The sequence below is a fragment of the Osmia lignaria genome, chromosome 9 (assembly GCF_051020975.1).
Source record: "Osmia lignaria lignaria isolate PbOS001 chromosome 9, iyOsmLign1, whole genome shotgun sequence".
In the NCBI taxonomy this organism is placed as follows: Eukaryota; Metazoa; Arthropoda; class Insecta; order Hymenoptera; family Megachilidae; genus Osmia; species Osmia lignaria.
In genome coordinates, this window is record NC_135040.1 from 15449678 (window position 1) to 15475609 (window position 25932).

Genomic DNA, 25932 nt, shown 5'->3' on the forward strand with positions numbered 1-25932 from the left:
AATAAATAAATTCCGGAAAAAAAGTAGAGGATGATTGTGCCCTCTACATACTAGTGGCGCTCTGTGCATACCGACCTGATGGGTTGTCAGGGACCCCTTCGCTAAAATGACTTTCTATAGAAAAATTGAAACCTCTGTAACTTTTCAACTTTTCAACTTTTCACTCCGGCCACGACCACATCAGACCGCACTTATCGTTAGTAAATTGTCGCACAAGCGCGACGTAGATAGAAGGCGTATCTCTAACCCTAGTCTAGTTGAGTCTAGTATGGTCTAGTAGTTGTCAAGTTGAAAAGTGACACGGACGAACGTCTTTGCGCTTTATATTGTATATTCATATAAGAGTCGATGTAACGTTAATCATTTTTGTAGCCATAGTGAAATAGTGAAACGCAGCAAGTACGCGAAATGCGTTCGAGAGGATTGATCGTCGCGAGAAAAAGAACTTCAAAGATATCTTCCGAAAAAACATCGGAGAATATTACATCCGCAAAGGTTCGTTGCCACACGATAGAATACGTTGCTTCGGTTTTCTATAAATTTTCATTATTTCAGTTATAAGAATATCCTGTTTATCATGTTACGATATCGGTAAATACGAGTGAATGAAAATGTATAAGGAAGGAGTTTGCGCGCATGCAGTTGAGCGTTGGGGATGTGTGTGTGTGTGTGTGTGTGTGTGTAACGCAGGAGTGAGATGCAGATGGTGGGAGTGAAAAAGCGCAAGGCGAACAAGAAGGAATAGGTTAAAGGTTTGATAGAGCGAACGTGACAGCCGCGTTCGATGAAATAATTTATTTAGACGTATTCGTCGTTTACCGATTTATCCTCTATTTTGCCAGTCATATACCATGTTCTAAAGAAATGTAACGTACTTAAATACGTGTCATCGCTAACCGTTTACTTGTTGACAGATAAGAGAAAAGAAAAATACGTAATCAGGAAGAAGAACGTGGGTGTAACCGACGATACTATTCCGAAATGCGATTCAACAAGCAAGAATTGTTGACTCTGGCTACGCAACCTTCGCAAAAATTTGAGAAAGAGGGTATATTGTACGTACGCGAGCGACAAGAAGGCTTCTTTCGCAGATCTGAGAGTGAGTGATTCACAATTTTTGTCAAATAAAAATGATTAGTTTACGCGAGACTGAGTACGTGTATTTTACCGCTCTGACCGACGCATGTTTCTCCTTAATCTAAATTTGTAAATGTCTGATCCTTGGCAATAAACTCACGTGATACGCAAATTCTTCGTCTTTTCTTTAATTTAGAGCCCATCATTTATTTGTGCTCCAAAACATGAGACGACAACTACGACGAAAACGAAGACAACGTCTCTTCTGTGTTTACCGGTATATGTACCAGGCTATAAATCGTTGGAACGAAATCGAATGCAAACTAAATAAACGTGTATGTAATCATTTTCGCGTCAAATACGAAGAATTTGTCGAGTTCTCGTGTTAATCTTGTACGTATAGGGTGTCGAAACATCTACGAAACATCCCGAATCGAACGCATCGACTCGATAGTACTTGTATCACATTTTTTCTTTTCTTCTCTACTTTGCTATTATACCATTACTATCGGTGGTGCTGCTGCTGCTGCTGCTGCTACTGTGTCATTACAATCGCAATAACAATAACACAACATTCATTTCTTATTACGATTCTTTGTCAAACTAACTGTTATTAACAAGTTGAATTTCGTCGTCTGTGTATACTAATAATTTGCGTGTTCTATCGGATCGCGAATTCGGGATGTCGCATAGTTGCAAAAACACTCTGTATTTATTTATCAGGCCAGATTTTCATCGTAGCTTGTATAATATTTTCGAGTATGCATCTTATCGTTAGAATCTTTAGAATCGTCAGATATTATTCTTTCTTTTTTTTCTTCTTCGAAACATTAGAATGCATCTCGTAAACGTGAATCGAGCATGCCTTCCTAAATAATATATGTATTACGACCGGTTGAAACTTTCTCACCCTTTTTTCATTTGGTCCGATGCGTGCATGATTCCGATTTAATACGCAACCACTACATACACATATAGCAGCTTGTGTTTAAACGGAAAGAAGTTTAGTTTACGAAGAAAGCGACGATCGAACGACAAAGGAACGTAAATAGGCAAATTACACGTATCGTTAATATAATGTAGTTGTAATTGTAATTATGATTGGAGGCACAGATACGCATACATACGTGACGGACGAAAAGAAAGCATCGGAGCAAGCTAAAAGCCACCTGTAGCTACGTATAATTTCCAGGTACAGGTAAAAAATCAGACAACAAATGTCAAAAGGGAAAAACGCATAAGACACTGCGAGACCTCAGTTGCGTTACAGCCAGTACGAGTAAAGGTATATCCGAATTTTTTTCTTTTCATACCGACATTTTGTTCCTTCGCTGTCTTTTAACTCGGTCTGCCGCGATTAACACGCTTATTATCGCAATCTTTTACTACATAATACGTATAATCAAGAAACGTTTCGCGTTTATATTACATACTTATATTATATTATATGTAAATACCAGATATGTACCTCGCTTCGTGTCACACTAATTTCTTTACACTTCTATATGTATGTAGATACATTGCTTGGGATTTTTCTATCGGCACCTCTATTCGGTGCGTAACTTTTCTCTCCTGTTCTCTCCTGTTCTCTTCTTTCCGTGCCTGCTGACTTGACCTATTTCTTTTTGCTTCCGTTACGGATATACATATGTAGATATAAAAGAAGAAAATATGTAGTTGTGATTGCATTTTCATACCGCTTGCTAGCCTAGCTCGATGTCGTTGAAGAAATAACGTGCGCAAACGTTCTTTTTTCTTTGTTGGATAGTAAGTTTGGAGAGATGGTGCAGATTACGAGGCAATCTCTTGTTTTATTTCAAATCGCGAGAACAGTGGTCGGAACCGTTGGGAGTAATAATATTGGAACAATGTTTCGTTCGAGTAGAAGAACCGAGCAATCAGATGCCATATGGATTCAGCATAGGTAAGTTTAATAAAATGGATAAATTAGTGCATTACGGGGTGTGTAAGTAAGTAGATAGAATGTACAATGGGCTTGTTTCAGTGTTCGACGGAGGTTTGTTTCAAATGTTGGGCGCCAACTCGGCCGAAGAGAGAGACAGTTGGTTGCAGGCTCTTCAGTTGGCCAGCTACGAATGCATGAGAAGTCAATTGTTGGCGTTGCAGCAACGAATAGAAGCGTTTAGCGGTCACAAGCACGATACGGATATTCAAATGTTGCGACTACAACGTGGCATATCAACAGGTTTTACCGCTTTCCGATCAAATTTTTCGCATTTTTAAGGTTTTACCTTGCAGCTCGCGATTCTTTCAGATCCCGCCGAAATACCAATGTGCGAGATATCATTGGCCTGCGACAATCTACTTTGCGATGGTCACGGTCGACCACCTAATCCGGTTCTCGAGATAGACGTTCAAGTAAAAGGTTCGAAGACGTGGATCAAGTACGCGCGAACAGAAGTAGTCGAGGTAATAATAAGTTGGCTCGTGTATCTTTAGTTTATACGTAACCTTTACGTATCTCCCTGGTGTCCGTTTCGTCCGTTAGCGAAGCAGCAATCCCGGTTTCTTAACGACCGTCAGCTTCAGAGGTAACGACGGTTTAACCAGCGAAACGAAAGCAAGGATAACCGCGTTCGATGTCAGGGAACGAGTGAGCCAAACCGCAACCCCGATAGGAAGCGCTATCGTCACTCTGAACGCGATCCAAGACACGCCCAGGTAATTCTAGCGAGTCTCGTTTCCTTTTTGAAACCAGTTCCGCTTCCGTTTCGATTTTCTTTAGTTATCGCGTGTCTCTGACTAGCGATCGAACGCTTTTAGATTGAGGATACCTTTAAAGTCCGCGAAAACCACCACCGTTGGTTTCTTAACGATCAACGTATGGAATTTAGAGGCGGAGGACAGAGGAAACAGTACGGAGAGTACACCGTCGAAGGAACCTGCGTCTGGAACGAATCAACAGGTACTACACCACCCGTTCGTCGCACCGTGCTCAATTCCACTTCCAATTTCACTTTCATTTTTGATCCGTAGCTACTTTCGCACAGACGGTCCCAATCGTTGCCACCTAGACTGGGAACAAAAATCAAGTTGCCCCATCAGGGCCAACTGAAACTTCTTTTTGCCAATCCATATATACAAACTTACAGGTAAGCTGAATCGATATCGCCTTGGTTATCCTTAACATTCCGCTTTCCTTCTTTCAGATTTCACTCCGGCTTAGGCGGCGATATTTGCGTTCACGAGATCATGGCCGAGAGTAAACTTTCTTTTCAATTCCCGCAACATTTACTGTAACTAATAGCGTTCACGTATTTCATTCACCTAAGCTTATTTATAAATCGATGTCAATATTATTACCTCTATCTCTCTTTAGGGCGATCTGGATCCAAGAAGAAAAAGAATTGCTACAAGAAGTGGCCGGTATGGGTGAACTACGAGAACCTTGGCACAGCAAACAAGTCGAGCTACTCGATCGTCATCTTCATCTTTTGCATCTTTACTCACAGGCTAAGGAGAACTTGGCTGCCTTTAAAGGTAAACGATCATCTCTCTCATCTTTCTTTCAATCTTCTTACGCACGGCTTTTCTTCTCTATTAGGGAGTTACTTTAAACGATCGTCGCGGAAAAACGACAGAACGCTCGAATTTGCACCGTTGAATTTACATCTGCAAAGAATTTGGGTCCACAACGACACCCTGAACAAGTGTGGATTTTATGACTTTATCACCGTAGGAGCGTTTACCGCACACTCGCATAAAAGTAAAAATGGAGGTCTCATAAGGTATTGGGAACTGAACGAACGAACGAACGTACGTACGTCCATTCCATTCATTCCTTCACCAAAAATTGTTTCAGGCTGTTGCAGGCTCTGAAAGAATCGCCAACGCGCGGCAACCAGTTTTATCAAGGAACATCGAAAATAACGATGGCTCACGATGCCATTCAAGCGATCAAACAACTTCGACGGGACGTGGTCGAAGCGATGCGCGCCCTGATGAAGCTCGCCAAGGCGAAACAAACTAGCGGAATGTTGCCGATTTGCGAAGACATGATCACCAAAACCAGAATCCTTCTTAGTCTTTGGGATCCGGGTTTGGTCGAAGAAGCGTTAACCTTTCTAGAAGAGTACAAGGTAGCCAAAGTTCACGACGACGATGGAAACGAGGATCCTCTAAATTTGGATTTCAAAACGAATCACTCTTTGTCTCCGTTCAAACGAATTACTCAGCAATTAAATTTCGATCTGAAAAGTCCGGATCTGGATGATTTTGTAACTCCCGATACTCCCGAATGCGTTCAAGATTTATGGGTAAAGAGAAGCGAAAATCGAAATGGTTACGCAACTTTGCCCTCGAAAAGCAGCGACGGCTTGAACGCGGACCGGTCAAATTCAAACAACCTCGACCTCGTGGAAAAACATTCCAAGAATACGATACACGAGGAAACGAATCAAAGCGTCGTCGATGATGCGGAAAATAATTACACCGAAAACCAGAAAGAGAAAGAGAAAGAAGAAAAGAATAGGGATGATGGAAACGAGGAAGAAAACTCGATTGATAATGATACTGCTGTCATTCGACTTGACAACGACGACGACAACAACGACGACGACGACGACGACGACGACAACAACGACGACAACGACGACAACAACGATGATATCAACGAGGATAAGAACGAAAACAACGGAGAAAGGGAAGAGACGAAAGGCGATATCGATCCGTGCAAACGATTCCTAGACACTCAAAAGATGTGCAATTCACCTTCCGCTAATTATTACAAGCCGACCGACGAACCAGAACCGTGGGACTTGACGCAACTAAACATTGAAGCGAGCGTAATGTGTTTAGTATCGAAGGTAAAGTTTCTTTGCGGAAGATGCAGTAGCCCCGCTGTACGTTTAAGAAATAAAAACAGCGTGGGAAGAGCGCAGAGTATGAAGAAATCTGTTGCAACTAATCGTAACAAAAGCGTGAAAGTGGTGACTATTCAGCCAAAAAACGAGGCCAAGAACGAGGAATCCAGCAAGCTTTTAGAAAACGTAGATAATCGTTCAAATTTACGACAATACCCAAGTCCAGTCTCTGAGATGACTATGCCAGCTTTTTCTAAAGCCAAAGAAGGTAAGTCAGTGTCATGTTCTTGTTAAGAAAAATGAATGGTAAACGATGAATTTGTACGTTCTTGTTCGGTGGCCAATGGAAAGTGTGCCAAGCGGTCGATTCGATGACCAGAGTGATCAAGAGCAACAGTACCGGACAAAGAAACAAATTCACCGAGGGTTTGGATTTTGCGTCCATCGTCGATTGGACGAGCGAACTTAGGCCGAGCATGAAGAAATTACGACAAGCAATGGACGGTTTACTGAAAACCGCCAGATTGACGCATTCGGTGTTTCGAGTGCAGGAAGATTCGAAAATGGCTCAGCGAACGTGTAACGTTCGATACAGACGAGACGTGTGCTTCAGCCAGGCGGTACGTTTTCCTTACTTTTACTTTTCTTACTTTTTCTTACTTTTTCTTACTTGGTTCGTCGCGATGTTTGCAGTTAACCAGTTTGGTAACTGGGATAATGGCGAAACTTTGGTGTCAGAGGCCAGATCCTATGTTTCTGTTGATTTTAACCACTCTTGGTCCGTTGGTCTCGTTCGAGGGACTTCTTAGTTATTACGGAGACGAGATAGACATGTGGGGAGACATGACCGTTGCGATCGAAGACACGCATACGGTAACGTTTACGTTAATCAGGTGCGGTATCGAACAAAGGTACGTCTCTCCTCCGAGGAACAGAAGAATGTAGGTACGATTTGTTGTACGATTGTGCATTTCAGGCTGGAAGGGAATTGCAGCGTTCCGTTTCAACAACCGATGCCGCGTGTAGTTGGTTCTCGCGTGGCTCTGACGGTGTTGCTTCCGGTACCGGACGCTATATATTCCTTGCTACCGTTGGTTCCCTCTTCTAGACAAACGATCTCTTTTAACGTAACGCCAGTTTTCTTTAACGTCGGTATCAACGAAATGGCCTCTTTGGCAGAGAGTCTCGGTACGACAAAACCACAGGAAAAGAGTAACATGGATAACTTTGAAAGATTAAACGAATATTATTTGCGATTCAAGAAGCTCAATCTACCGACGGAAACGGCATCGACTCGTCGTAAGCTTGTCTCTATTCTCTATTGTAATATCTAACCAAGTATTTACCTTTGGATTGCTTTTTTTCTCGGTGGTGTTGCAGTGGGTGCGAGATCGCCGCTTGGTCAAACGTTACCAGAGTTGTTGACCGATCTAAAGGCAAGCGTTCAAGCGAAAGTAAACAAAAACGTGAAAATTTTACAATTATCGTCGCAAATTTGCCGACGGATGCGCGGATTGAGGTTCACCAGCTGTAAAAGCGCCAAGGACCGTACCGCGATGTCGGTCACTCTGGAGCAAGTAAACATATTGAGCAGCGAGTACCATTTGGCCGAACACGAATACACCAGAGCGCTCGACTGTATGCGAAGGTTAATCGTTTACTCTTTTTTTTTTTATACCGACCCGACCCGAATCGAAATTATTCTTCTCGATACGATCTGCTTTTTAATTATTATTACAGCGAGGGTTGTCGACGAGAGAACACTTGGAAGAACATCGGAATACGAAAGTATGCGTTCAACAGTTTGCAAATTCTTACGTTTCCAAAGTTGTATCGTCCGCCGACGGGAACGTATGGATCAGCGCAAACATAAATCAATTTTTTCGTGTTTAGTTGAAAAATTTCACTAAATGTACCGGAAAGTTTCGAAAAGTTACCGGAAAGTTTAAAGGAAAAAATGAAAGATTGATAAGGACTTGTCTTTGTTTGCCATAGAATGAGAAAAAGGAGAATGCCATTTAATTGAAAATTCAAGTTGCGATAATTATTATTAATTATTATTATATTTAGACAACGATGTAGTAATCGTTCATTTCTGTACATAGGGTTTTACTCGAAGAAACGAGACTGTAGATCAGACGAAACGTCTAAGTCTAAAGCCTAGAGTCTAAACTGTCTAAACTGTTTAACGAGAAAGGGATAAAGGTTTTCCTACGTTGAGTATAAGAAACGCTGCGCGTTTATAACGAAGAAGGATAAAAAAAAATATCGATGCGTCTTTTACCAAGTGGGAACAGACCAAGATCCTTTTCATTTTTCTCGACGCAGAAAAGATACGTAAACGCGAATTTTGAATAGGTAGGCTCGAACTGGATTCGTCAAGATTTGACGAAATTAGAGAAAATTAGCGTGCGAGAAGGTTGTAAGGACGCGTTCAATTCCAGTAGAAGCATAGAAACTTAGGATCTTGTTTTCACAGGATACAAGTTGTTTCAAATAAATTATTGACCTCTTAGAATTTTCTTCGTCATTTTTCCACGCCTGTTTCAACAAATTTCGAGCGAGGAGAGGGAGAATGGCGCAGCTTGCAGGCACGAGACAATGCACACGAGCCTGGAGTTGACCGACTGTTGCCGAACACCTGCTCCCTGGGCCGTTTACCCCCAACCTTTTATGGAAAGGACGATATAAAACTGGTAGGACAGCTGTCGGTTGGGCCAGTTAGTTTTCAATGTTGGTACTGCCGCGTCGCGTCGCGTCGCGTACACGTTATACCGATCTTGGAAAAATGAAGTTGGAAACGTGCTCATTCTGGATTACATTGATCGTAATTGGTGCGGTAAAAAAAGAAATTGGCGCTGAGGAAAATGCGTTTGACGCGATACGATCGTTACGAGAACAAGTGAACGCTCTGCTGGATCACCGTCAACAGGATTACAACGCCTTGGAGGGTAGTTTGAAGCGCGCGATCGAAAAAAACACAGAATTGTTCGTGTTGAAGGACGAGGTAAAAGAACTGAGGTAAATTTACGTTCACGTTCACGTTCACGTTCACGTTCACGTTCACGTTCACGTTCGTGATCGATTTATTATAATTTACCGTCTGTTGTCGGTCAGAAAGGAAGTAATCGCTCTTCGAGGGGGCGGTAACGGAAACGAGGCGAAGAACGAAAAGTTGCGAGTGAGATGGCTAGGAAATGCGGTTACCGAGCTTCGAGGCGAAGTAGCGGAGGTTCTTCGTACGAGGAATGCAAGCGAAGAGTTTGCCGAGAGATCGAGGATGAGAGGAGAGCTTGCCCTGGTGAAGGGGGACGTTGCCGCGGTCGGCAGAGGAGTCCGAAATCTTGGCGGTAGAATCGCCAAGATCGAAGCCGTACTTGGAACGATTCGTATCGATATCGCGGCGGTCAAAGAACGTTTTAGTCTGCTTTCTCGCAGCTGTGCCGATATCGCCAGTCAGGTAACGCCAGTCAGGTTCCTTATTCTCTTCACCTGCCGTTCTGAGATCGATCGCGCATCTGCCTCGATCCTCTTTCCCCTTACCCTTACCCTTTGCTTATAGTTATGTCGAAACAACCCTTTTGCGTTTCGCTCGGTTCCCATTATTCTTTTGAAATTTCAGTTGAGCACAGTTCAAATGGAAGTAAAATCTTTGAGGTGCGAATCCTCAATATTGGCCAATGGCAATACGGTCAGTGGCAACTCGGTGACGATCGAACGGGATGAAAAGTTGGAGGAAGATAAGAGAGAAAGCGTAAGAAGAGGAAGGAATCGGATAGAGCAGGAGCTCGCTCGGCGTAAGTTGGCGAAAAGGCAGCGAACGCGAGTCGTCGATCGGTTAAACAGTTTGGAACGCAAAATCTCTTCGACGACGGAGAGACGAGTGAGATTGGAAAAACGGGTCGCGTACGAAAATGAACGATGGTCAAAGTTGTTTGAACGCGTGGAGAAGTTGGAGAAAGTTCAAGGGGAGTTGTCTCGGCAACTTTCGAACGTGAGCGAGAACGCGATATCGAGGAAGAGTATCGGCGAATCGCTCGGTACGCGGCTGATCGAGTGGCTGCGAGCTCTCGAAGAAGCCGTCGAGACGAACAATTCGTCGACGAAGCAGGAATTGGTACGACTCGGCGTGAACGCCGCTCGAAAGGCTGCTGAACTATCCTTGACTAGGGAGGAGTTGAACAATTTGCGTCGAACCGTTCAAGCGTTGAGCGTTACCGCCTCCAGGCTTCAAGAGAGAAGCGATTCGAACTTGGCGACGAGCAACAACTGGACGTTCGAGCAACAACTCGACGAGGAAGATCGATATCATTTGATCAGGCAGGATCTACCGGAAAACTGCGCGGAAAACGAGCTCGAGGACGGACCGAGAGTGTTGCGTGGACGAACGAGCAGAGCGATGTTGGTGTTTTGCCGCAAAGGGTGGTTAGTGATCAGCCGTCGAATCGATGGGAGCTTGGACTTTGATCGTACCTGGAACGAGTATTCGATTGGTTTCGGTTCACCCGTTACCGAATACTGGATCGGCAACGAGATCCTTCATCGACTGACTCGCGATAATTGTACCAGCTTGCGCATCGACCTGTTGGATATGAACGGGCAACGTTGGCGCGCCGAGTACCCACGGTTCGCGGTCGAATCGAAAGAAAACGGGTACAAGTTGCGCGTTTACGGTTATCGCGGGAACGCAACCGACGCTCTCTCCTATCAGAACGGAATGCCCTTCAGCGCGAAAGACGTCGACATGGACGCGAGTACGAGCCACTGCGCTAAAAACTACCACGGTGGATGGTGGTTTAGTCGGTGTCAACACGCTAATCTGAACGGTAAATACTCGTTGGGTTTGACGTGGTTCCGATCCGACAGCAATCGTTGGATGTCGATCGCCTCCGCGGAGATGTCGATTCGTCAAAGTCTCGACGACTGCCGATCGCGATAGATAGATAGATAGCAAACTAATTTTCTCCCCTTTCGATGCCAAAGACTTGTATGTATAGTACATCGGTCCCGTCCCGTCCAATCCATTCTTTTTTTTTTTCCACTTTTCTTTTACTACCTCCTAACTTACTTATTCGTGCTATTTACTTGTATGTACAGTACAAAATAAGTTCAAATAAGTAATAACGTTATACGAAACATTTAAAGATAATCGCGTTAGAAAATAAAGAGACGACTTTGCGTTATTATTCCATTTCCCTATTGGCATCGTCGAAACGAACGGCTTTTCTCCTCTATTGGTAAGGCTCGAAAGTCAAGTTTTACATATATCGCTTTTTTTTATTATTATTGCACATCCTTCAAAAGGAATAATACATGAATTTGTATACACTTACACCGAGATGATCGAAGAACGGTCTAATTGTTAATCGGGGGAAAAAAGGTCGATCGTAGGTCGCTTACATACTCGTATCCAGCGAACAGAGTACATAATCGTTTTGTGTGTTGTTTCGCCGAACATGCCGTTAATTCCCTCTATTTTGAGCACATTTATTTGTCGTTGATCCATTTATACGCGTGTACGTGTACGTGTACATGTATAAGAGTACAGACGGAACATCGTATAGTAACGTTAACAGCGACGAAATATTCGTAATCGTAATCGTAATCTTAATCGAACAAAATTGACCATCTACGTACGCGTGTACGATGAAAACATAGACAGATACTCGAATAAAGAATCTGGATTATCAGCTAGCCGGCTATCAAGTTGGCCGTAGGAACGATAATAGAGAAAAGAAGAAATGAAAGCTCGTTTAGCTAGACCGTTTCTATTAGTTAGTTAGTTAGTTAGTTAGTTAGTTAGTTAGTTAGTTAGTTAGCAGGTACGCATGAAAAAAGTTATTGTTCGTTCAAAGCGCAAATAAACTCGTATTTCGACGCTTTGACGGAATGATTGTCGTTTCGCGCATCTCCTCTATAGGGTAAGAGATGACGCGGAATTAGTTGGCAAACAGGTTGAGAAAAGAGAGGAAAAGCGAGCGGTAGGTAACTCGCTCTTTTTCGATGATTGTCCACGATTGTCCATGATTGTCCGCGGTTCGGTTGCACGCGATTCGTCAACGATCGCAATCACAGAGAACGGAAAGACAGTTCCGGCCTTTGAACGTTAAGGACACTTTGTTTCCTAGTGTCGCGTACGTGATTCTATCGCATTTTATACATTCTACCATCCAGAATCATCGCCGTCCCTTCTTTCCAATATTTACTTTCTATCTATCTTTGCCACCCGTCTTTTTTCCTCGGGCCTGCTACTTGCGCGTCTCGATTTATCGACATTCTACAGCTAATTACTGTTATCGAATTCATCGAGCAGGATCAATTCTATTTAAATAATTGCGCGAACGCTCCGCGAATTTGATATGTATACGTGCATTTCATTGGAGACTTTCGGTGTCGTCGTCTCGACATCCTTGTTTTGCCGTTTACAAAAACTACAATTGACATTAAATCGTGGAACCGTGAATTTCATATCGCGATTAATCTTCTTTTCATTGAAAAGGAAAAAGGGGAAAACCACGATATAGCGATACGAAAAGGAGAAGAAACTTACAACGTAATCGAATATGTCTAAGACGAATAATAGAGGAAATATATGTAGAGTTACTTTCGAAACGCGCACGCGCACACGTATGATCGGTGAAATATATCAAAGGTCAAAGGAGGTACATATAGATACATTACACATACATAAGTACGTCGAACCGATACGCATACGGCACATATCCCGATCGTTATTGTAAATCTATTTTTTCACCAACCGTACGCGCGCAACGGCCAATCTATTACGGTTAGGCCAGTTTTCTTTCTCCTTCAAACGTTCCCGTTAATCAATTTTAGGCTCCAAATTATAACTATCTTAAGAATAATAGGTATTCATCCATATATCTGCGTGATAATATATATATATATGTTTGTGTATGCGCAAGGTACTTGGTAGTATCGCTGATAATCGACCAAAATAACTGTTACCTTCTTTTTCAATTTTTCTGCGTCGACGTAGCTAAAATAGAAAAAAAAAAAAAAAAAAAAAATAAATAATTCTCCTTTGCTCGTATCCTTTTGTTTGTTGATTTGTATGGTACGGACGGTAGACCAGTAACTCGTTAGGATAACACCGGTAGCGCGTCTTCTTCTGAAACTTCCTCGTCAGGCAATCACGGCTCAAGCTTCGAACTACTTACTGAAGAATTGATACTGTAATAAAAGAAAAAAAAAAAAACGTTAACGATTACAACCTACATATCTACATTACAATATATTGTCAAGATTTATAATCTACTATCTATCGAGTAGGTGCAGATGACAAAAATAACTGCAAAGCGTAAATAGTTGTATACCTGTATTAGACAGGTAAATCGATGGAACAAAGAGTGAAAGACGATGGAGAAACGGACAGAAGACTGGTAAATTTTATATTATACAATATATAGATAGATAAGCAAGAAGAGAAGCTGGGATAAAGACAGGATAATAAGGAGGAATCGTTTTTCTACTTTTTTTCGTTTCATTTTCCTTTTCCTTTTTGAAAAGAAAAAGAAACAACGTCTTTGCTCAAGAAATGATTAAAATTGATTCGGTTGAAAACTCTCTCGAGACAAACTACTACAGTCTACCGAAGGAAAGAAAAATACGTAAGCGTGATACCGCGTAAATTTGAAATCGATCAGAAAATAAATGGAGCATCGGCGACGTTGGATAAGCTAACAAGTAGGGATATTTCCTTACACTGTAACGAAGGGTCAGTGGGAAGGCTGTCCCGGTAGCTGGAGTAATGGAGAAAGTGTTGGTGGTTGTGGTGGTGGTCCATTGAGGTTGAGGCAGATGGGGGGTTGTTGTCTTACCATGCTGGATCCAACCTGCTGCAGTAATCCGGCGCCCTGCTGGGAGGACGTAGAGGAGACCGAAGGGCGCCTCGAGCCGCGTATACTATTCATACTCGAGCTAACCAAGTATGGGACGCTGCTGCTCGTGATCGGCATTCCTGCACCCTATCAAACGGCAAAAGGAAAAGTGACCATTAGAAAAGATACATTATAGAAAGATAAACGTTACGATACCGTTGGAGGCGATAGATTTATGCTCGATCCCCGTCGCTCCTGAGGACCAGTACTCGAATGACGACGAATCGGCAGTCCACCGCCACGCGTGTCACCCGGAGAGCTTGCACAAGACGGTGCTACTCGTATCTTCGGTGCCATCAGAGTGTTGTCCGAGAGTCGTCTACTGGTGAAAGTGTTTGCCACTTTCAAGAAATTGCTATCGTTGTTCGAAGATGAGAACCATCCGAATACGGCTGAGCATCAACGATAATATCGTTATAATCATTTTTTCTTTATTCATTTTAAACAAGGATTCAAGAATCGCTTACCGGCAAACGAGTTTTTCCTCGCCATGTTTTCGGCCGAAGCCGTCATCGATATCGAATCTACGAGCCAACCAAATAATTGATTAATTTTTTCGTAAAAAAAAAAAAAAAATATAAGGTATTTTGAAAGAGAAAAAAAATGCCTGTTACTTGTACTGTTCTTTCTGGCCATATCTTCGGCCGACGAAGTTTTACGTTGTTCGATCCGTAAGTTTGGTATATTAAATGGCGGAACGTGCATATTGTCCGTACTGTGCTGATGTCGTAAGCTCCGATATCGTTCTGGACTCGACAGGGACAAATTGTCCAACGTCAATTGATTTCTTTGATATCTGTTCAAAATGAAAACGAACTTCAAGTGAAATTCTATTCTATATTGCGAAGCTAAAGTTTTAATAAGCTTTACCTTTCGATGTGATTCAACATGTCTTGCAAAACTTTGAAAAGTAACTCAAACTGTTCGAGATTCAGCGACGGATTAATCGTCTGAGGTAAGAGAGAAGGCATCGCTCCTGTCGCCATCCAGTTCACCGAAAGTCCATACTTTTTGTCGGATAGCATTAATCTGTAAATTTCTACCGGAGCCGAATCGTATACATAGATGAATTAGTAAATTATCGATTCATACGATCACGGTATACTTACTTACAACCCGAACGATCATCTCCGGTTCTTGAAGTTCAATGTTGAACAACAATGGTAAAATACAATCAACGATCTTTTGTTTTTCCAGACGATTTAAAATACACGGAATCACGTTGATCAGTATCCGACAATCCACCGAATCTTTCTCAAAGGCCTGAAGCAATTTCGGTAGAACGATACTTCGAATCGCCTCGTCGTCGATGTACTCGGTCACGTTTGACACGGCTATGAAAGAGGCCGTCTACGAACATCATCATCATCGCTTATTTATCATCTGTTATTCTACTTATCTATCCTCTATAAAAACCACCTACCTGCACTTGAATAACTGAATTTTCAAAGGATGCGTACAGCATTGGAAGCACTTCTGTCTCCACGTATTCTCGAGACGTTTTCTTCAATATCAGATGCAAATTTTCCAACAAGGTAACCGTTCCCTGAACCGACTTGCGACTCGAAAATAGTGATCTGCGTATCGCAAAATATTTACTGGTTAAAAAATATATATTTCCAGCATCGTATTTATTATACTTACCGTAACGAGGGGAATACGATTTGATCGTATTCGTCTTGCGTACTGTTCTGAACGATGTAAAGTACCGGTTGTAGTGCAGCCGATTGAACCTCTTGACTTTCCAATTCAATTTGTAAATACGTCCAGATATGTTGATACCAGAGTTTCTGTGGATTCGAACGAAAATTTTATATATGTAATATCATCGAATCTACTTTCGTTTAATCTTGCAGAAACTTAATCGAGCAACTACTACTACCACCACCTTTGGTACATAGGGTAATATTCCTTTTAACGTGTTCGTATAAAAGTGCTCCTTCTGCAACACGTCTTTTATCTTGCTTACATCCAAAAATTGCAGCGCGTGTACGGCTGGGTCCCTGAAAAATAAAGAAAAAATTCGATCGAATAGTTGTTGGAATTCTTTCTTGGTCTGGCTGTTTTATTTTACCAAGCAACCGTAAGATAACGTTACATACAGAAAGTACTTAATCATCGATAAAACCTGAGCAGTTGGTCGTTTTTCCGGATCGTCGTGTAAAAGCCGAGAAACAGCTTCTTGAAGGGGCAACGGAATCATAGGTAACATCACCGTCAGTTGTTCCTTCAGCTGTCGAACAGAAACAATTCTGTACCAAGAATTAATAATGCTACTGATTCGTTCGTCCGTCCGTCCGTTTATTTGGTGAACGAACTAATAAAAGAATAACGTATGCCGTATTCTTACGTTTTCTAGTTGCTTCAGATAATCGGAGCAACTGTGATTCGCTTGAATCAATGGTCGTCCTTGATTGAAAATCGCGCATATCGTCATACCAAAACTGTACATATCGCTGTAGAAACCACCCATCTTCTTCTGCTGTATTTCCGGAGCTACGAAGAAAGTTAAACGAACGGCGTTGAACGAAAAGACGAGTTAAGAAACTCGCTTACCGATATTTTTTTCTCACCTATATAATCGAGATTCGGTTGCGCCATTTTCGGCATACGATTGGTCCACGGTTGTAGCAGTATCGACATCTCGTTAACTTTCTCTACAAAGGGAATACAGAAGAAAATTGTGTACGATAACCATTCTTGGAATTCTTGAAAGCGCGCATCGTTTGAGGAAAGCAATAACAGAAGAGCAAGAAGAAGGACGAGACAGCGACCTACCACTAAATTCTAAGCCTGACAATTTCCAAGTACCCCTTTTGGTAATTATAATGCTCGCGGGGCAAACGTTTCTGTGAAGAACTTTGCGGGTTACATGCAAAAACAGCAGAGCCTCTGTGATCTGTAAAGTAACAAAGAAAAGCAAGTGAATGGAAGGGAATAAAAAGGAAAGGAAAGGAAAAGAAAAGAAAAGAAAAGAAAAGATAAAGTGTCGCGTCGTGTCGAGACGAAAAACGAAGCAACGAATAAGTTGTTTAGAGCTTCTCACCTGTAACAGACCGTATTTGATCTCGATATCGAGTAACTCGTACTCTTTGGTAAAAATGGTACGATGATGACTGGCAGCCGAAGAGGTTTGCTTCGTTACGTTGCTCGTCGATTGACCGATACTGTTTGCCCGTTGTTCCTGATACGCTAAAACGTTTGCCAGACTAGCCAGCACCGGTTCCGATACGAACGCCAAACTATCCGCGCACTCTTCTACTTTGTACGCCTATGGACAGGTATTCGAACGCGTAAACCTACATTGTAGGTATAAGAAAAAGAGATCGAACAAGAATTACCTGGAGTATTTTCGGATGAGAAAATCGTTCCATTTGTCGAGCTCCATTACGTAAAATTTCAGTCACGGTCTCCTTTCGCTTTGGTTTATAAAGTTTCTCAACCGATCTCTTGTCGAAGAAAAATATCGAAACTTCCTGAAATATCGATGAACATTGTAAATTATAAATAATTATAAAGAATTAAATGAAATGAAGAAAGAAAGAAACAATAGATAGAGAGAAGCAAAAGAAGAAGAAGAAGAAGAAGAAGAAGAAGAAGAAGAAGAAAGAAAAACGAAACCAGGCTTACCTTTCTATCCGCTTTCGCATACGCGTCGTAGACGCGCCACGCATTCTCAGGACCCGCGGTAGCCGATTGCTTGCCAATTTCGTAGAAATTCTGAAGAGGATTCGAAAGAAGAACGTTCGGCGCCGAACCGCTGCTTTTCGATTTGGCAAACATACCGGCCAGCCGGTCGTTCGGTGATTCTCGTTCCTCGTTCCTCGTTCGATCGAACCACCTTCGATCGAATCGTTTGCGATCGCGTACTTTGCTTCCGTTGATCGACTACTTGCCAAACACATCACCTGTCGCATCGTATTCAATTCATCGTCTGCCTCGAAGCGGTTACACTTGGAAACATTTCGCGTTACGACAATCTTTTTCTTTCATTTCAAAATATCGCCTATAAATCGCCTTCATTTTTCCAGCCATTTTCCTAATTCCCTTTCATCCTTTCTTCTCTTTACGCAACTCCTTATCGATTTCCTTCCTATCTTCTCGCGCATAAGTCCTCGCACGTAAGTACGCCACACGAACTGTTGCACAAATTCGACCAATTGTACGCGATACGCTATTGTCTCGAACCGAGATGCTTCGATAATTACTATCGGACCATAATTCATTTTCGCCCGTTTTCAGATGTCAACGAAAATTTGTCAACGAACGCGGTATACAACGCTGATTGTCACCTTTATTCGAGTTTCCTTCGAATGCTCTTGTTTACGATAAACGATACAAGATATATGATATACGACTGATACATATAATAATAATAATAATAATAAGTACATGCAAATAAGCTGGACAAAACATAAACTGCATCAATGAAAATCATTTCAATTTACTATTACTTCATTTTCGCGCGCTAATTTTTCAACTTTTCAACTTTTCGAATGAAGGAAGAAAATGGACCGAAGAAATACTCCCCTTCGTCGTAACGCGTTCGTTCAGATTGGGACAAGATTAGATTGAAGAAGGTGCTTAGTTTGCGCGCTATCGAAATGGCAAGCTAAACAACGACACTACTACCTAGATCGTTCTTACGTTAGAATAAACAATCTCGGCGATCAGAGAAGGAACAGCGCAACAGCTACCCTTTGCTCGATTACGATTTTATTTCGTCGTTTGGCCGGGTCAACTCGATCGATCCGAATTTAATCCGAGTTACGGGACTGACTCGAACGACCAGCAACGATCGTACAGGTGGATCGCTGCTCGTCGAATAAAGTGTTGCAAAAGATGTGAGCAACTAAGCACAAACTGTTTGCAAACTGATGGATAAACTGAAACTCTGGAAAGAGAAGGAAGCAGGCCGGCAGGTAGGCAGACAGACAGACAGACAGACGGGCAGGCAGGCAGGCAGGCAGGCTGGCAGGCAGGCAGGCAGGCAAAAAGGAAAGAAAGGAAAGAGGAGAAGAAAGGTAACGGAGAGAGAAACGAATCGAGAGCGAAGGAAAAGCAGAACAGCTGAAAGTTTGGAATGACTCACCTGTTGCCGGAGACAACGAGAATCGTGCAGCTCGCATAGAAGCACTATAAGCATGAAGAAAGCGAAAGAAGGGTAATGCGCGATGCGCGGTGGCGGCTCGGAGTACGCGCGCGCGCGCGTCCACCCATCGCTCAGGAACGCGGCAGCAATCCAAAGGAAATCCAGAAGCTACGATTCAAGCGCGATTACGTCCATCTTACGATACGAATGATAACTCTTTTCCTCTTTTATTCCCGTTAAACTTTTTATTTTTTCCAACATCTATTTCATCTTTTCCTCCTCCTCCTCCTCCTCCTCTTCATCGCGATCGGGCTCGTAAATATCTCTCCAATATTTTCCTTTTGCTTCTTCGCATTCGTCTTTGCTTTCTTCTTTGTCTTTGTCTTACCGTTAAAATCGTCCTCGTTCTCGTTGATGGGATGGCCAATATCAGAAACATTGTCACCTTGATATTCGACGACATCGACGTTGTCTTCAAGCCCTTTCTTTGCCAAGACGATGACGTTGTTGTGTGGGTTAATGTTATCATTGATGGGGAAGCGAGAAAGTTGCAAACAGGTAGCGAAAAGACGCATGCGCGCCCTCCGATCCTGGCTATGGTTTTCGCTATGACCTGCTCGATGTCCTAGCTTTGGCCAGGGTGTACGCCTCTGCCTGGATTCGCGTCTTACTACGGGCTGAGGGGGACTAACAACTAGAGAGCTCCGTTTCGATAGTTCTAGTTACGAATTATAAATGATAACAATAGGAAAAGAAAGATAGCTGGTGTTATCCTGATTTATCCTGATGAAGATCGTAGAAGAATAAAATTGATTTTCTTTCTTACGTAAGGAAATTATTCCTATAAATTTCAGTAGAACAAGTATGAATCGCGTATAATCACGTGCAAATAAGAATGCAAATATGAATACAAATATGAATCTTTGCTTATCGAGGAAAATACAATACGTTACGGTAAGTAAGTTCGTTTTATTGTCAGGCTTTTACCAACTGAGCCTTCCGTTACCCGCTCGATAAGCTTTACCGACATACAGTGTAGTTTCAAGACTAAACAGCTACAAATATACGTACGTAACGTTTGAAAACATTCTCTGAAACAATGTAAGAACTATACGTTATCTTCGTCGTACTTTAATCAAGTTGATTTTTCAAGTTCGCGTTTCGCGAACTAGCCGGCTTGTTCAGTGGCACGCGCGCACCATCGTGCCTGCGTACCTTTCATCAAGCTTCTGCGCCTTCTTTATCCTATTCGAGGAATTTCTAAACGCTGTCTGTTTTTGAACAAGCAATTTCAGTTTTTCAAAAGCCATCTACAATCTACGCTTTTCTGAACTTTTCTGAACTTTTCTGAACTTTTCTGAACTTTTCTCTGCTAAATCCCCCCTCCCCAGCCCCTCTCGATGGTTTCAAGTTCTCACGCGCGCTCTTCGTTCCTGTCATCGTCTGTTTCAACTGTCATACTCCCTGCACTAGCGCCATCAACCCTCGCGAACGTTTTACTTGTTTGCTTTTACACGGTAAATAAAACACGTTTGTTAGCTGCATGGGAGGCGTTAATTCACGCGATATGGATATCGCACACGATCCAGGACTTGCCGCTGTCCTGCAATATCTGATACGCAGGTTGGTTCGATCTTATCTTCTCGACGAAAGATTTAACGTAGTAGAGGATAATTTTTCCTTCGAACGTGTGTACGTGTGCACGTTGATAGAAAGAGAACGCGAGAGAAATACAGCCCACGGGCCGATCAGAAAGGAAAAGGAAAGAGAAAGATCAAGAGAGAGAGAACGAACGAGCGAGAGCAATTCTAACCTCTTCTTTTCAACGATTCTTTCTTATTACACCATTTTCCTATTTAAGGGATGATTTCAAGTTGCGAAACCGCTTTTGCTTTCCGTCAAAAACTCTGCAACTTTTCAACTTGTCCTTTTCTTTCAACTAATCTACTTCCTCCTCGTTTCTCTTCATCTTTTCTATAACATCGAATACCTAACCTTTTTTTTCTTCGTCTTTCGTTTTCAACTGGTATCGGGAAAATAATGATGTTTAACGTTTATCGTTTCCTCGTTACAGCGGCCAACTACACATTATAACTTCGGATCAGGATGACTCGGAAGAAGAATACGCGGCGAATTCTCAACCACCGAGAGTCACATCTTCCCCGAACACGTCCAGATTAGATGTTTGTTATTTATAAATATGCGATACGTTTACTTCCACTTTCTTTCACTTTCTTTCACTTTCTTTCACTTTCTTTCACTTTCTTTCACTTTCGTTCAATATTTCCTCTGCTGTGTATGGGCTTTCTTCTTTTTTCTTTTTTCTTTTTTTTGTTTCAGAAAAGCGAAATAAGTCTTGCCACGAAACAAGCGTGCGGATTCGTAGACAACGTCGATAAACATAATCTATCAGTGACGTCGATGATTCAAAGAAGAAGTTTGGGTCCTAGTTTTAGTAGAGGAGAGAGGTGTCGAATAAGTAGCAGCTTTCTACCAAATAAAATGCATCAAGTCGCTAAATATAATACTAAAGCGTTTTGTGGTTCTTACTCGGAGGACGGAAGATTTTTCTTAACTGCTAGCCAAGGTAAACCATAAGGCGTAAAAATATTTTCGCTTCTTTGAATCATTCACCAATCACTCGATTCGATTTCGTTTCGTTTCGTTTCGTTTCGTTTCGTGTCGCAGATAAATTTTTGCGTCTTTATCGGACGCACGACGGAGAATTTGTAGAATTCAAAACTATTCCTGCACGAGACGTGGGTTGGAGCATTTTGGATACAGCGTTTAGTCCTGATGGCAATTACATCGTTTATTCTAGTTGGTCGGAATGTTGTAAGTAACTCGTGATGACTCGTATCAATGAAAGTTGTTTTTATCCTAGCTATTATTCTAATTTCTAGTGTATTTGTGGCCCGTTTACGGAGATTCGAGTACACAAGAATCGTTATCGTTGTGCCCAGAGGAGCGAAGATTTGGTGTATTTTCCGTAGTATTTTCAAGCGATGGACGAGAAATTCTGAGCGGCGCGAATGACGGTTACTTTTATATATACGATCGAGAATGTCATCAACGCGCGTTCAGGGTTTGTAGAAAAAATCTAGCGATATCGATTATTGTCCGATTCACTGATTTCACTGATTTCACTGATTTCACTGATCAATCTTTCAGATCGAAGCCCACGACAACGACGTTAATACGGTTGTGTTTGCGGACGATACCTCACAAATTTTATACAGCGCTGGTGACGATGGACTTTGTAAGGTACATATATTGTTAATATATTCTAAAAGAATTCGTGCACATTTTCTTTCTCGTTTCTGGTTTAACTCGGTTAGGTATGGGATAGAAGAACATTGAGCGAAACCGATCCACATCCGGTTGGAGTGTTAGCTGGACATATGGATGGAATTACGTATATCGATCCGCGCGGCGACGGTCGATACCTTATCACAAACAGCAAAGATCAGACCATCAAATTATGGGACGTGCGCGCATTTTCTGACCACAACGGTGAACAGAACACGCGCAAGGCTGTTGCAAATCAAAATTGGGATTATCGATGGCAAAAAGTACCGAAACGACGTGAGTCGGACGGTTGATATGCGCGTTCTCGATAGAAAGGAGAAATTTCATTGATCGAAAATAACGTGTTTCCCGTTTTAGTGCACAAAGCGAGAAATATGTTGGAAGGCGATACCAGCATCATGACCTATCGCGGTCATTCCGTACTTCAAACATTGATACGTTGTCATTTCTCTCCTTCTTCCATTACGGGTCAAAGATACATATATACCGGATGTGCCGCAGGACGAGTGATAAGTATGAAAATGTTTCGACTCCGTCTGGACGAAGCAAGATCGAAACAAAATTTCTGAAATTTCTGAAATTTCTGAAATTTCTCTTTTTCTTTATTTCAGTATACGACGTGTTGACTGGCAGGATAGTTAGTAGTCTAGTGGGACACAAAGGATGCGTTCGTGATGTCAGTTGGCACCCGTTTCATCAGGAGATCGTTTCTACGTCCGTACGTATTGTACAGTATAATTCCACTAGTAAGAAATAAAAATGAAAAGAAATGAAAAAAATTGTTGGTTCGTGTTTCAGTGGGACGGCGCGATCGTCAGTTGGCGATACGCTGGAAAAACCGCTCTGGACAATTCCGACTCGGAGGAGGAGACCGACGCGGAATCACCGCCGCGTACTTTAAGACGTAGTCAACGAATAGCTGCTCAACGAGCGAAACATGCCGCGACATGTTGAGTCCCCTAGATTCCCTAGAACCGGCAGATCGGGAACGTTCTCGGGAATTGAATCTTTTTATTCTTACGAGGAAAGAGCTAACGCTCTCGAGGCTCTCGGTGAAATGTTTTCGTGTCGATGCTGATGATTGATCGTTCGATCAGTCGACGTTTCCCTTCAACGGACACAACCTTTTTCTATAAGACTGAATTGTTATCGAACACGTGCACTTTAACGAAATGAACGTTGCAATTGAAATCGTTGCGTCGACGCATCGTTCATACTTAGATACGGGCAACGCGCGTTCATAGTAAATAAGGCAAATTGCCGATACCCAGCACTACCCTAGCTATGCGACTGCTTCTCTTTCGAATCAAACTTGCCATTTCCCAACGGTCCACCGATCTATCTTTTCTTTTCTTTTCTTTTCTTTTCTTTTCCTTTCTTTTCAACTGACATTCGAATGATCGGGAAAACATCTTCCCTCTGCTTCTCTTCTTTCCGGTCTCCTTTTCTTCCAGCAGTTTTCTTTAAATCCGATTTTTCTTGTTCACTTCAATTTTCTTTTCGTATCGTAGATGTGCTTTCAAGTAGGAAAAATGTTGGTGCAACAGCCTCAAAAGCCTTCCTTATAAATACGAATATTAAGAATATTATTATACTTTACTCGTTGCAATCTGTTATTTTGATTTCTCGAAGAAAATGAAAGACATTAGCAGGTAAGAAATTAATCCGCTTCTGCTTAACGGAATATTATCATCTTTTCAACTCGATCATTTTAGTGCATTGTACGAAAAATAATACTTTTGTAAATGAATAGAAATCGCAAGGGGGAAAGGAAATGGAAATGAAAATGGAAAATGGTAAAAAGAGACAGTCCGATATCCACGGCATAGCTGTTTTGCGAGTTGACCAAAAGCGAAAGGGACGGTAATACATACGTGTATATTTTGCAGTTGTATATGTGCTCCGTAAGGTATGTTTAAATGTTATGAATGGAATTTTAAAAATTGTACAGATATAGAAAGATATAGAAATATAGAATACGTGAACATAGAAACATACGTACGTACATATACATACATATATGCCATAGGTACATACGTGCGAAAATACATAATATAATATACATATAGTATGTAAGTGTAATCGATAAACGATACGTTTGCGAAAGGTACTTTTGATAAATAAATAATTGTTAATTTATTATTTGTATCGTAAATATTTTGTTCTTCATTATACATATATGGTATATACAGGACGCTGGGTTACGAGTGGACATCCCTTGAGAGGATTGTAGCTGGGGTGATTCTGAAGAATTTGTTCTTTTAGCAAAAATGATTTATGTAAAAGAGCCGAGCAAGCAGTGTAGAGAGCGCGCAGGCGCAGGCGCAGCCACAGCCACGGGAGTGTCAGCTACGAACCGATGCGTCATTGCTCGCTCTTTTTATTTATTAATAATTGAAAAACTAAGTCTTAAAGAGTAGTTTGGTAAAGGAAAAAGCTATTAACCCCTGAAAGGATGCCCAGCCGTAGCCGAACACCGTATATGTATATGTATATATTGTATATTGTATATTGTATATTGTATATTGTATATATGAGGAATATATGCATGCACTTTTATTATAATAACGATAAGTACGTACTGTACGAATGTACGCGCAAGTATGGCTGCATATGTAAATGTGTACTAATAAATTGCTAGAGGGTATAAATACGAAACGTTCAGTTTTCATAGTGTACCGCGATCGCGATTCGTAGTATGCGATAATCCTTAGACGATAGGGACAAGTTAATGAAATAGGAATTTGTAATAAAATCTGATTTATTAAACGTAAAACGTAATTTCGCTGAAGGATTAAAGGATTAAAGGAAGGATGTCCGGCGACAGTATTGATGGATTTTATAAACACTCGGGAAATTGTTTACAACACGTATAACAATAGACAGAGAATTCGACTAGAAGCCGTAAAAGAGATTGGACAACTCCTACTCTAGTTTATTTATTCGAAGCTATTTAGAAGCCAGAAAAATGGCTGATTGCGCGCTACAAACAGCACTACTAACTGCTACGACGCTGCTTTTCCAACTTGTCAACTTGTCAACTTGTCAACTTGTCAACTTGTCAAATGTACGCGATACCCTTGCAATCACTATTCCTGCCCATTATTTCTTCTATCCTCTACTGTCTTGATCAGAATTTTTCTCTCATGATCATGTAAGGATGAAAAAGAAAAAAGACAAGGATGTAAACGGCTTGGTAATTACATTTCCTTTAATGGAATTCGACAATTCCTGACTCTTTACACGAGTCAGGAATAGTTATAACGGTTAGAATGCGAAAAGCGCGTAAGGGGGTGAGGCGTAAAGCGATCGTATGTATGTAGGTAGGTAAGATTGAAATGTTGAAAGCGCAAAGCGATACATGTATATCGATCGCTTTGCGATGTATCCTATTTCTAAAGAGATCGTGCCAAATGCAATATACCTAGGATATAACAGGATTCACAGATAAGTTACTTCTAGGTTGCGCAATCCCTATCAATTTTATCCAGGTAACATCCGATCGATGTTTCGAGTTTCTGTTACGAAACGTTTCAATTCTGGTAGGATACGAAATATGCATCTGCATGCGTCAATACTGTTGCAAAATGCGAGCGACCGTTTAAAAAGCAACCAAACCGGCCCCGCGACACGAACGCGGCGCGTTCTCCAACTCGAACGATAAACAAACCGAATATCGCGGTGCAGCTAATTGAAAAGCGATTGCAACTGATCGGTAAGTAGACGATAG

General features: G+C 41.8%; 4 protein-coding genes across 17 annotated transcripts; 3 read left to right on the top strand and 1 right to left on the bottom strand.

Annotated features, from left to right (window-relative positions):
- Window positions 1–152: 152 nt before the first annotated feature.
- Window positions 153–8418, top strand: LOC117601706 (inositol polyphosphate-4-phosphatase type I A). 2 transcript variants are annotated; one of them, XM_034318838.2, is made up of 18 exons: window positions 153–495; window positions 915–1099; window positions 2270–2362; window positions 2846–3001; window positions 3083–3283; window positions 3353–3507; window positions 3587–3759; window positions 3862–4003; window positions 4075–4190; window positions 4248–4334; window positions 4418–4578; window positions 4643–4826; window positions 4901–6168; window positions 6252–6520; window positions 6594–6811; window positions 6877–7199; window positions 7281–7548; window positions 7641–8418. In XM_034318838.2, exons 2-18 carry the CDS (start codon window positions 982–984, stop codon window positions 7771–7773), a joined length of 4065 nt encoding a protein of 1354 aa, XP_034174729.2. In that variant the 5' UTR covers window positions 153–495; window positions 915–981; the 3' UTR covers window positions 7774–8418. The 2 variants fall into 2 exon arrangements, with proteins under 2 accessions (XP_034174729.2, XP_034174738.2); XM_034318847.2 differs by lacking the exon at window positions 2270–2362.
- A 140-nt stretch (window positions 8419–8558) lies between these two features.
- On the top strand, window positions 8559–12938 carry LOC117601850 (protein scabrous). The gene is made up of 3 exons (XM_034319089.2): window positions 8559–8921; window positions 9018–9360; window positions 9523–12938. Exons 1-3 carry the CDS (start codon window positions 8632–8634, stop codon window positions 10837–10839), a joined length of 1950 nt encoding a protein of 649 aa, XP_034174980.2. The 5' UTR covers window positions 8559–8631; the 3' UTR covers window positions 10840–12938.
- bma (SCY1-like protein bma) lies at window positions 12776–21014 on the bottom strand. 10 transcript variants are annotated; one of them, XR_004580800.2, is made up of 19 exons: window positions 18894–20162; window positions 17432–17709; window positions 17143–17277; window positions 16848–17072; window positions 16580–16700; window positions 16375–16458; window positions 16152–16297; window positions 15904–16034; window positions 15690–15804; window positions 15446–15591; window positions 15225–15378; window positions 14911–15151; window positions 14672–14840; window positions 14416–14597; window positions 14269–14325; window positions 13958–14193; window positions 13742–13888; window positions 12987–13094; window positions 12776–12900 (listed from the first exon to the last, which is right to left on the bottom strand). XR_004580800.2 is itself a non-coding variant. In XM_034318932.2 (19 exons), exons 3-18 carry the CDS (start codon window positions 17582–17584, stop codon window positions 13640–13642), a joined length of 2544 nt encoding a protein of 847 aa, XP_034174823.1. In that variant the 5' UTR covers window positions 17585–17940; window positions 19965–19984; window positions 20109–20253; the 3' UTR covers window positions 12912–13094; window positions 13626–13639. The 10 variants fall into 10 exon arrangements, 9 of the variants coding, with proteins under 9 accessions (XP_034174823.1, XP_076546196.1, XP_034174842.1 ...); XM_034318932.2 differs by lacking the exon at window positions 12776–12900 and having other exon boundaries at window positions 12912–13094; window positions 13626–13888; window positions 17432–17940; window positions 19965–19984; window positions 20109–20253; XM_076690081.1 differs by lacking the exon at window positions 12776–12900 and having other exon boundaries at window positions 12912–13094; window positions 13626–13888; window positions 18894–19984; window positions 20109–20253.
- Window positions 20288–24949, top strand: LOC117601862 (DDB1- and CUL4-associated factor 11). 4 transcript variants are annotated; one of them, XR_004580816.2, is made up of 11 exons: window positions 20422–20516; window positions 20968–21076; window positions 21234–21480; window positions 21582–21728; window positions 21797–21978; window positions 22065–22157; window positions 22232–22478; window positions 22560–22715; window positions 22814–22920; window positions 23001–23854; window positions 23956–24949. XR_004580816.2 is itself a non-coding variant. In XM_034319122.2 (10 exons), the coding sequence occupies exons 1-10, from the start codon at window positions 20437–20439 to the stop codon at window positions 23154–23156; spliced, it is 1524 nt and encodes a 507-aa protein (XP_034175013.1). In that variant the 5' UTR covers window positions 20288–20436; the 3' UTR covers window positions 23157–24945. The 4 variants fall into 4 exon arrangements, 3 of the variants coding, with proteins under 3 accessions (XP_034175013.1, XP_076546204.1, XP_076546203.1); XM_034319122.2 differs by having other exon boundaries at window positions 20288–20516; window positions 23001–24945; XM_076690089.1 differs by lacking the exon at window positions 20422–20516 and having other exon boundaries at window positions 20991–21111; window positions 21152–21480; window positions 23001–24945.
- Window positions 24950–25932: the final 983 nt, after the last annotated feature.

What these genes read in the sequence shown, in the direction of transcription:
- LOC117601706 (XM_034318838.2), top strand. Translation starts at nt 982, where the DNA reads ATGCGATTCAACAAGCAAGAATTGTTGACTCTGGCTACGCAACCTTCG. An exon ending in CAATTCCCGCAACATTTACT is followed by an intron (nt 4,335 to 4,417) that starts GTAACTAATAGC and finishes ATCTCTCTTTAG; the next exon opens with GGCGATCTGGATCCAAGAAG. An exon ending in ACGTGTGCTTCAGCCAGGCG is followed by an intron (nt 6,521 to 6,593) that starts GTACGTTTTCCT and finishes CGATGTTTGCAG; the next exon opens with TTAACCAGTTTGGTAACTGG.
- LOC117601850 (XM_034319089.2), top strand. Translation starts at nt 8,632, where the DNA reads ATGTTGGTACTGCCGCGTCGCGTCGCGTCGCGTACACGTTATACCGAT. An exon ending in GACGAGGTAAAAGAACTGAG is followed by an intron (nt 8,922 to 9,017) that starts GTAAATTTACGT and finishes GTTGTCGGTCAG; the next exon opens with AAAGGAAGTAATCGCTCTTC. An exon ending in GTGCCGATATCGCCAGTCAG is followed by an intron (nt 9,361 to 9,522) that starts GTAACGCCAGTC and finishes TTGAAATTTCAG; the next exon opens with TTGAGCACAGTTCAAATGGA.
- bma (XM_034318951.2), bottom strand. Translation starts at nt 17,584, where the DNA reads ATGTTTGCCAAATCGAAAAGCAGCGGTTCGGCGCCGAACGTTCTTCTT. An exon ending in GGCCAGAAAGAACAGTACAA is followed by an intron (nt 14,326 to 14,415) that starts GTAACAGGCATT and finishes GTTGGCTCGTAG; the next exon opens with ATTCGATATCGATGACGGCT. An exon ending in GAGGAAAAACTCGTTTGCCG is followed by an intron (nt 14,194 to 14,268) that starts GTAAGCGATTCT and finishes GTTGATGCTCAG; the next exon opens with CCGTATTCGGATGGTTCTCA.
- LOC117601862 (XM_034319122.2), top strand. Translation starts at nt 20,437, where the DNA reads ATGGGAGGCGTTAATTCACGCGATATGGATATCGCACACGATCCAGGA. An exon ending in TTTCTTAACTGCTAGCCAAG is followed by an intron (nt 21,481 to 21,581) that starts GTAAACCATAAG and finishes TTCGTGTCGCAG; the next exon opens with ATAAATTTTTGCGTCTTTAT. An exon ending in TGCCGCAGGACGAGTGATAA is followed by an intron (nt 22,716 to 22,813) that starts GTATGAAAATGT and finishes TCTTTATTTCAG; the next exon opens with TATACGACGTGTTGACTGGC.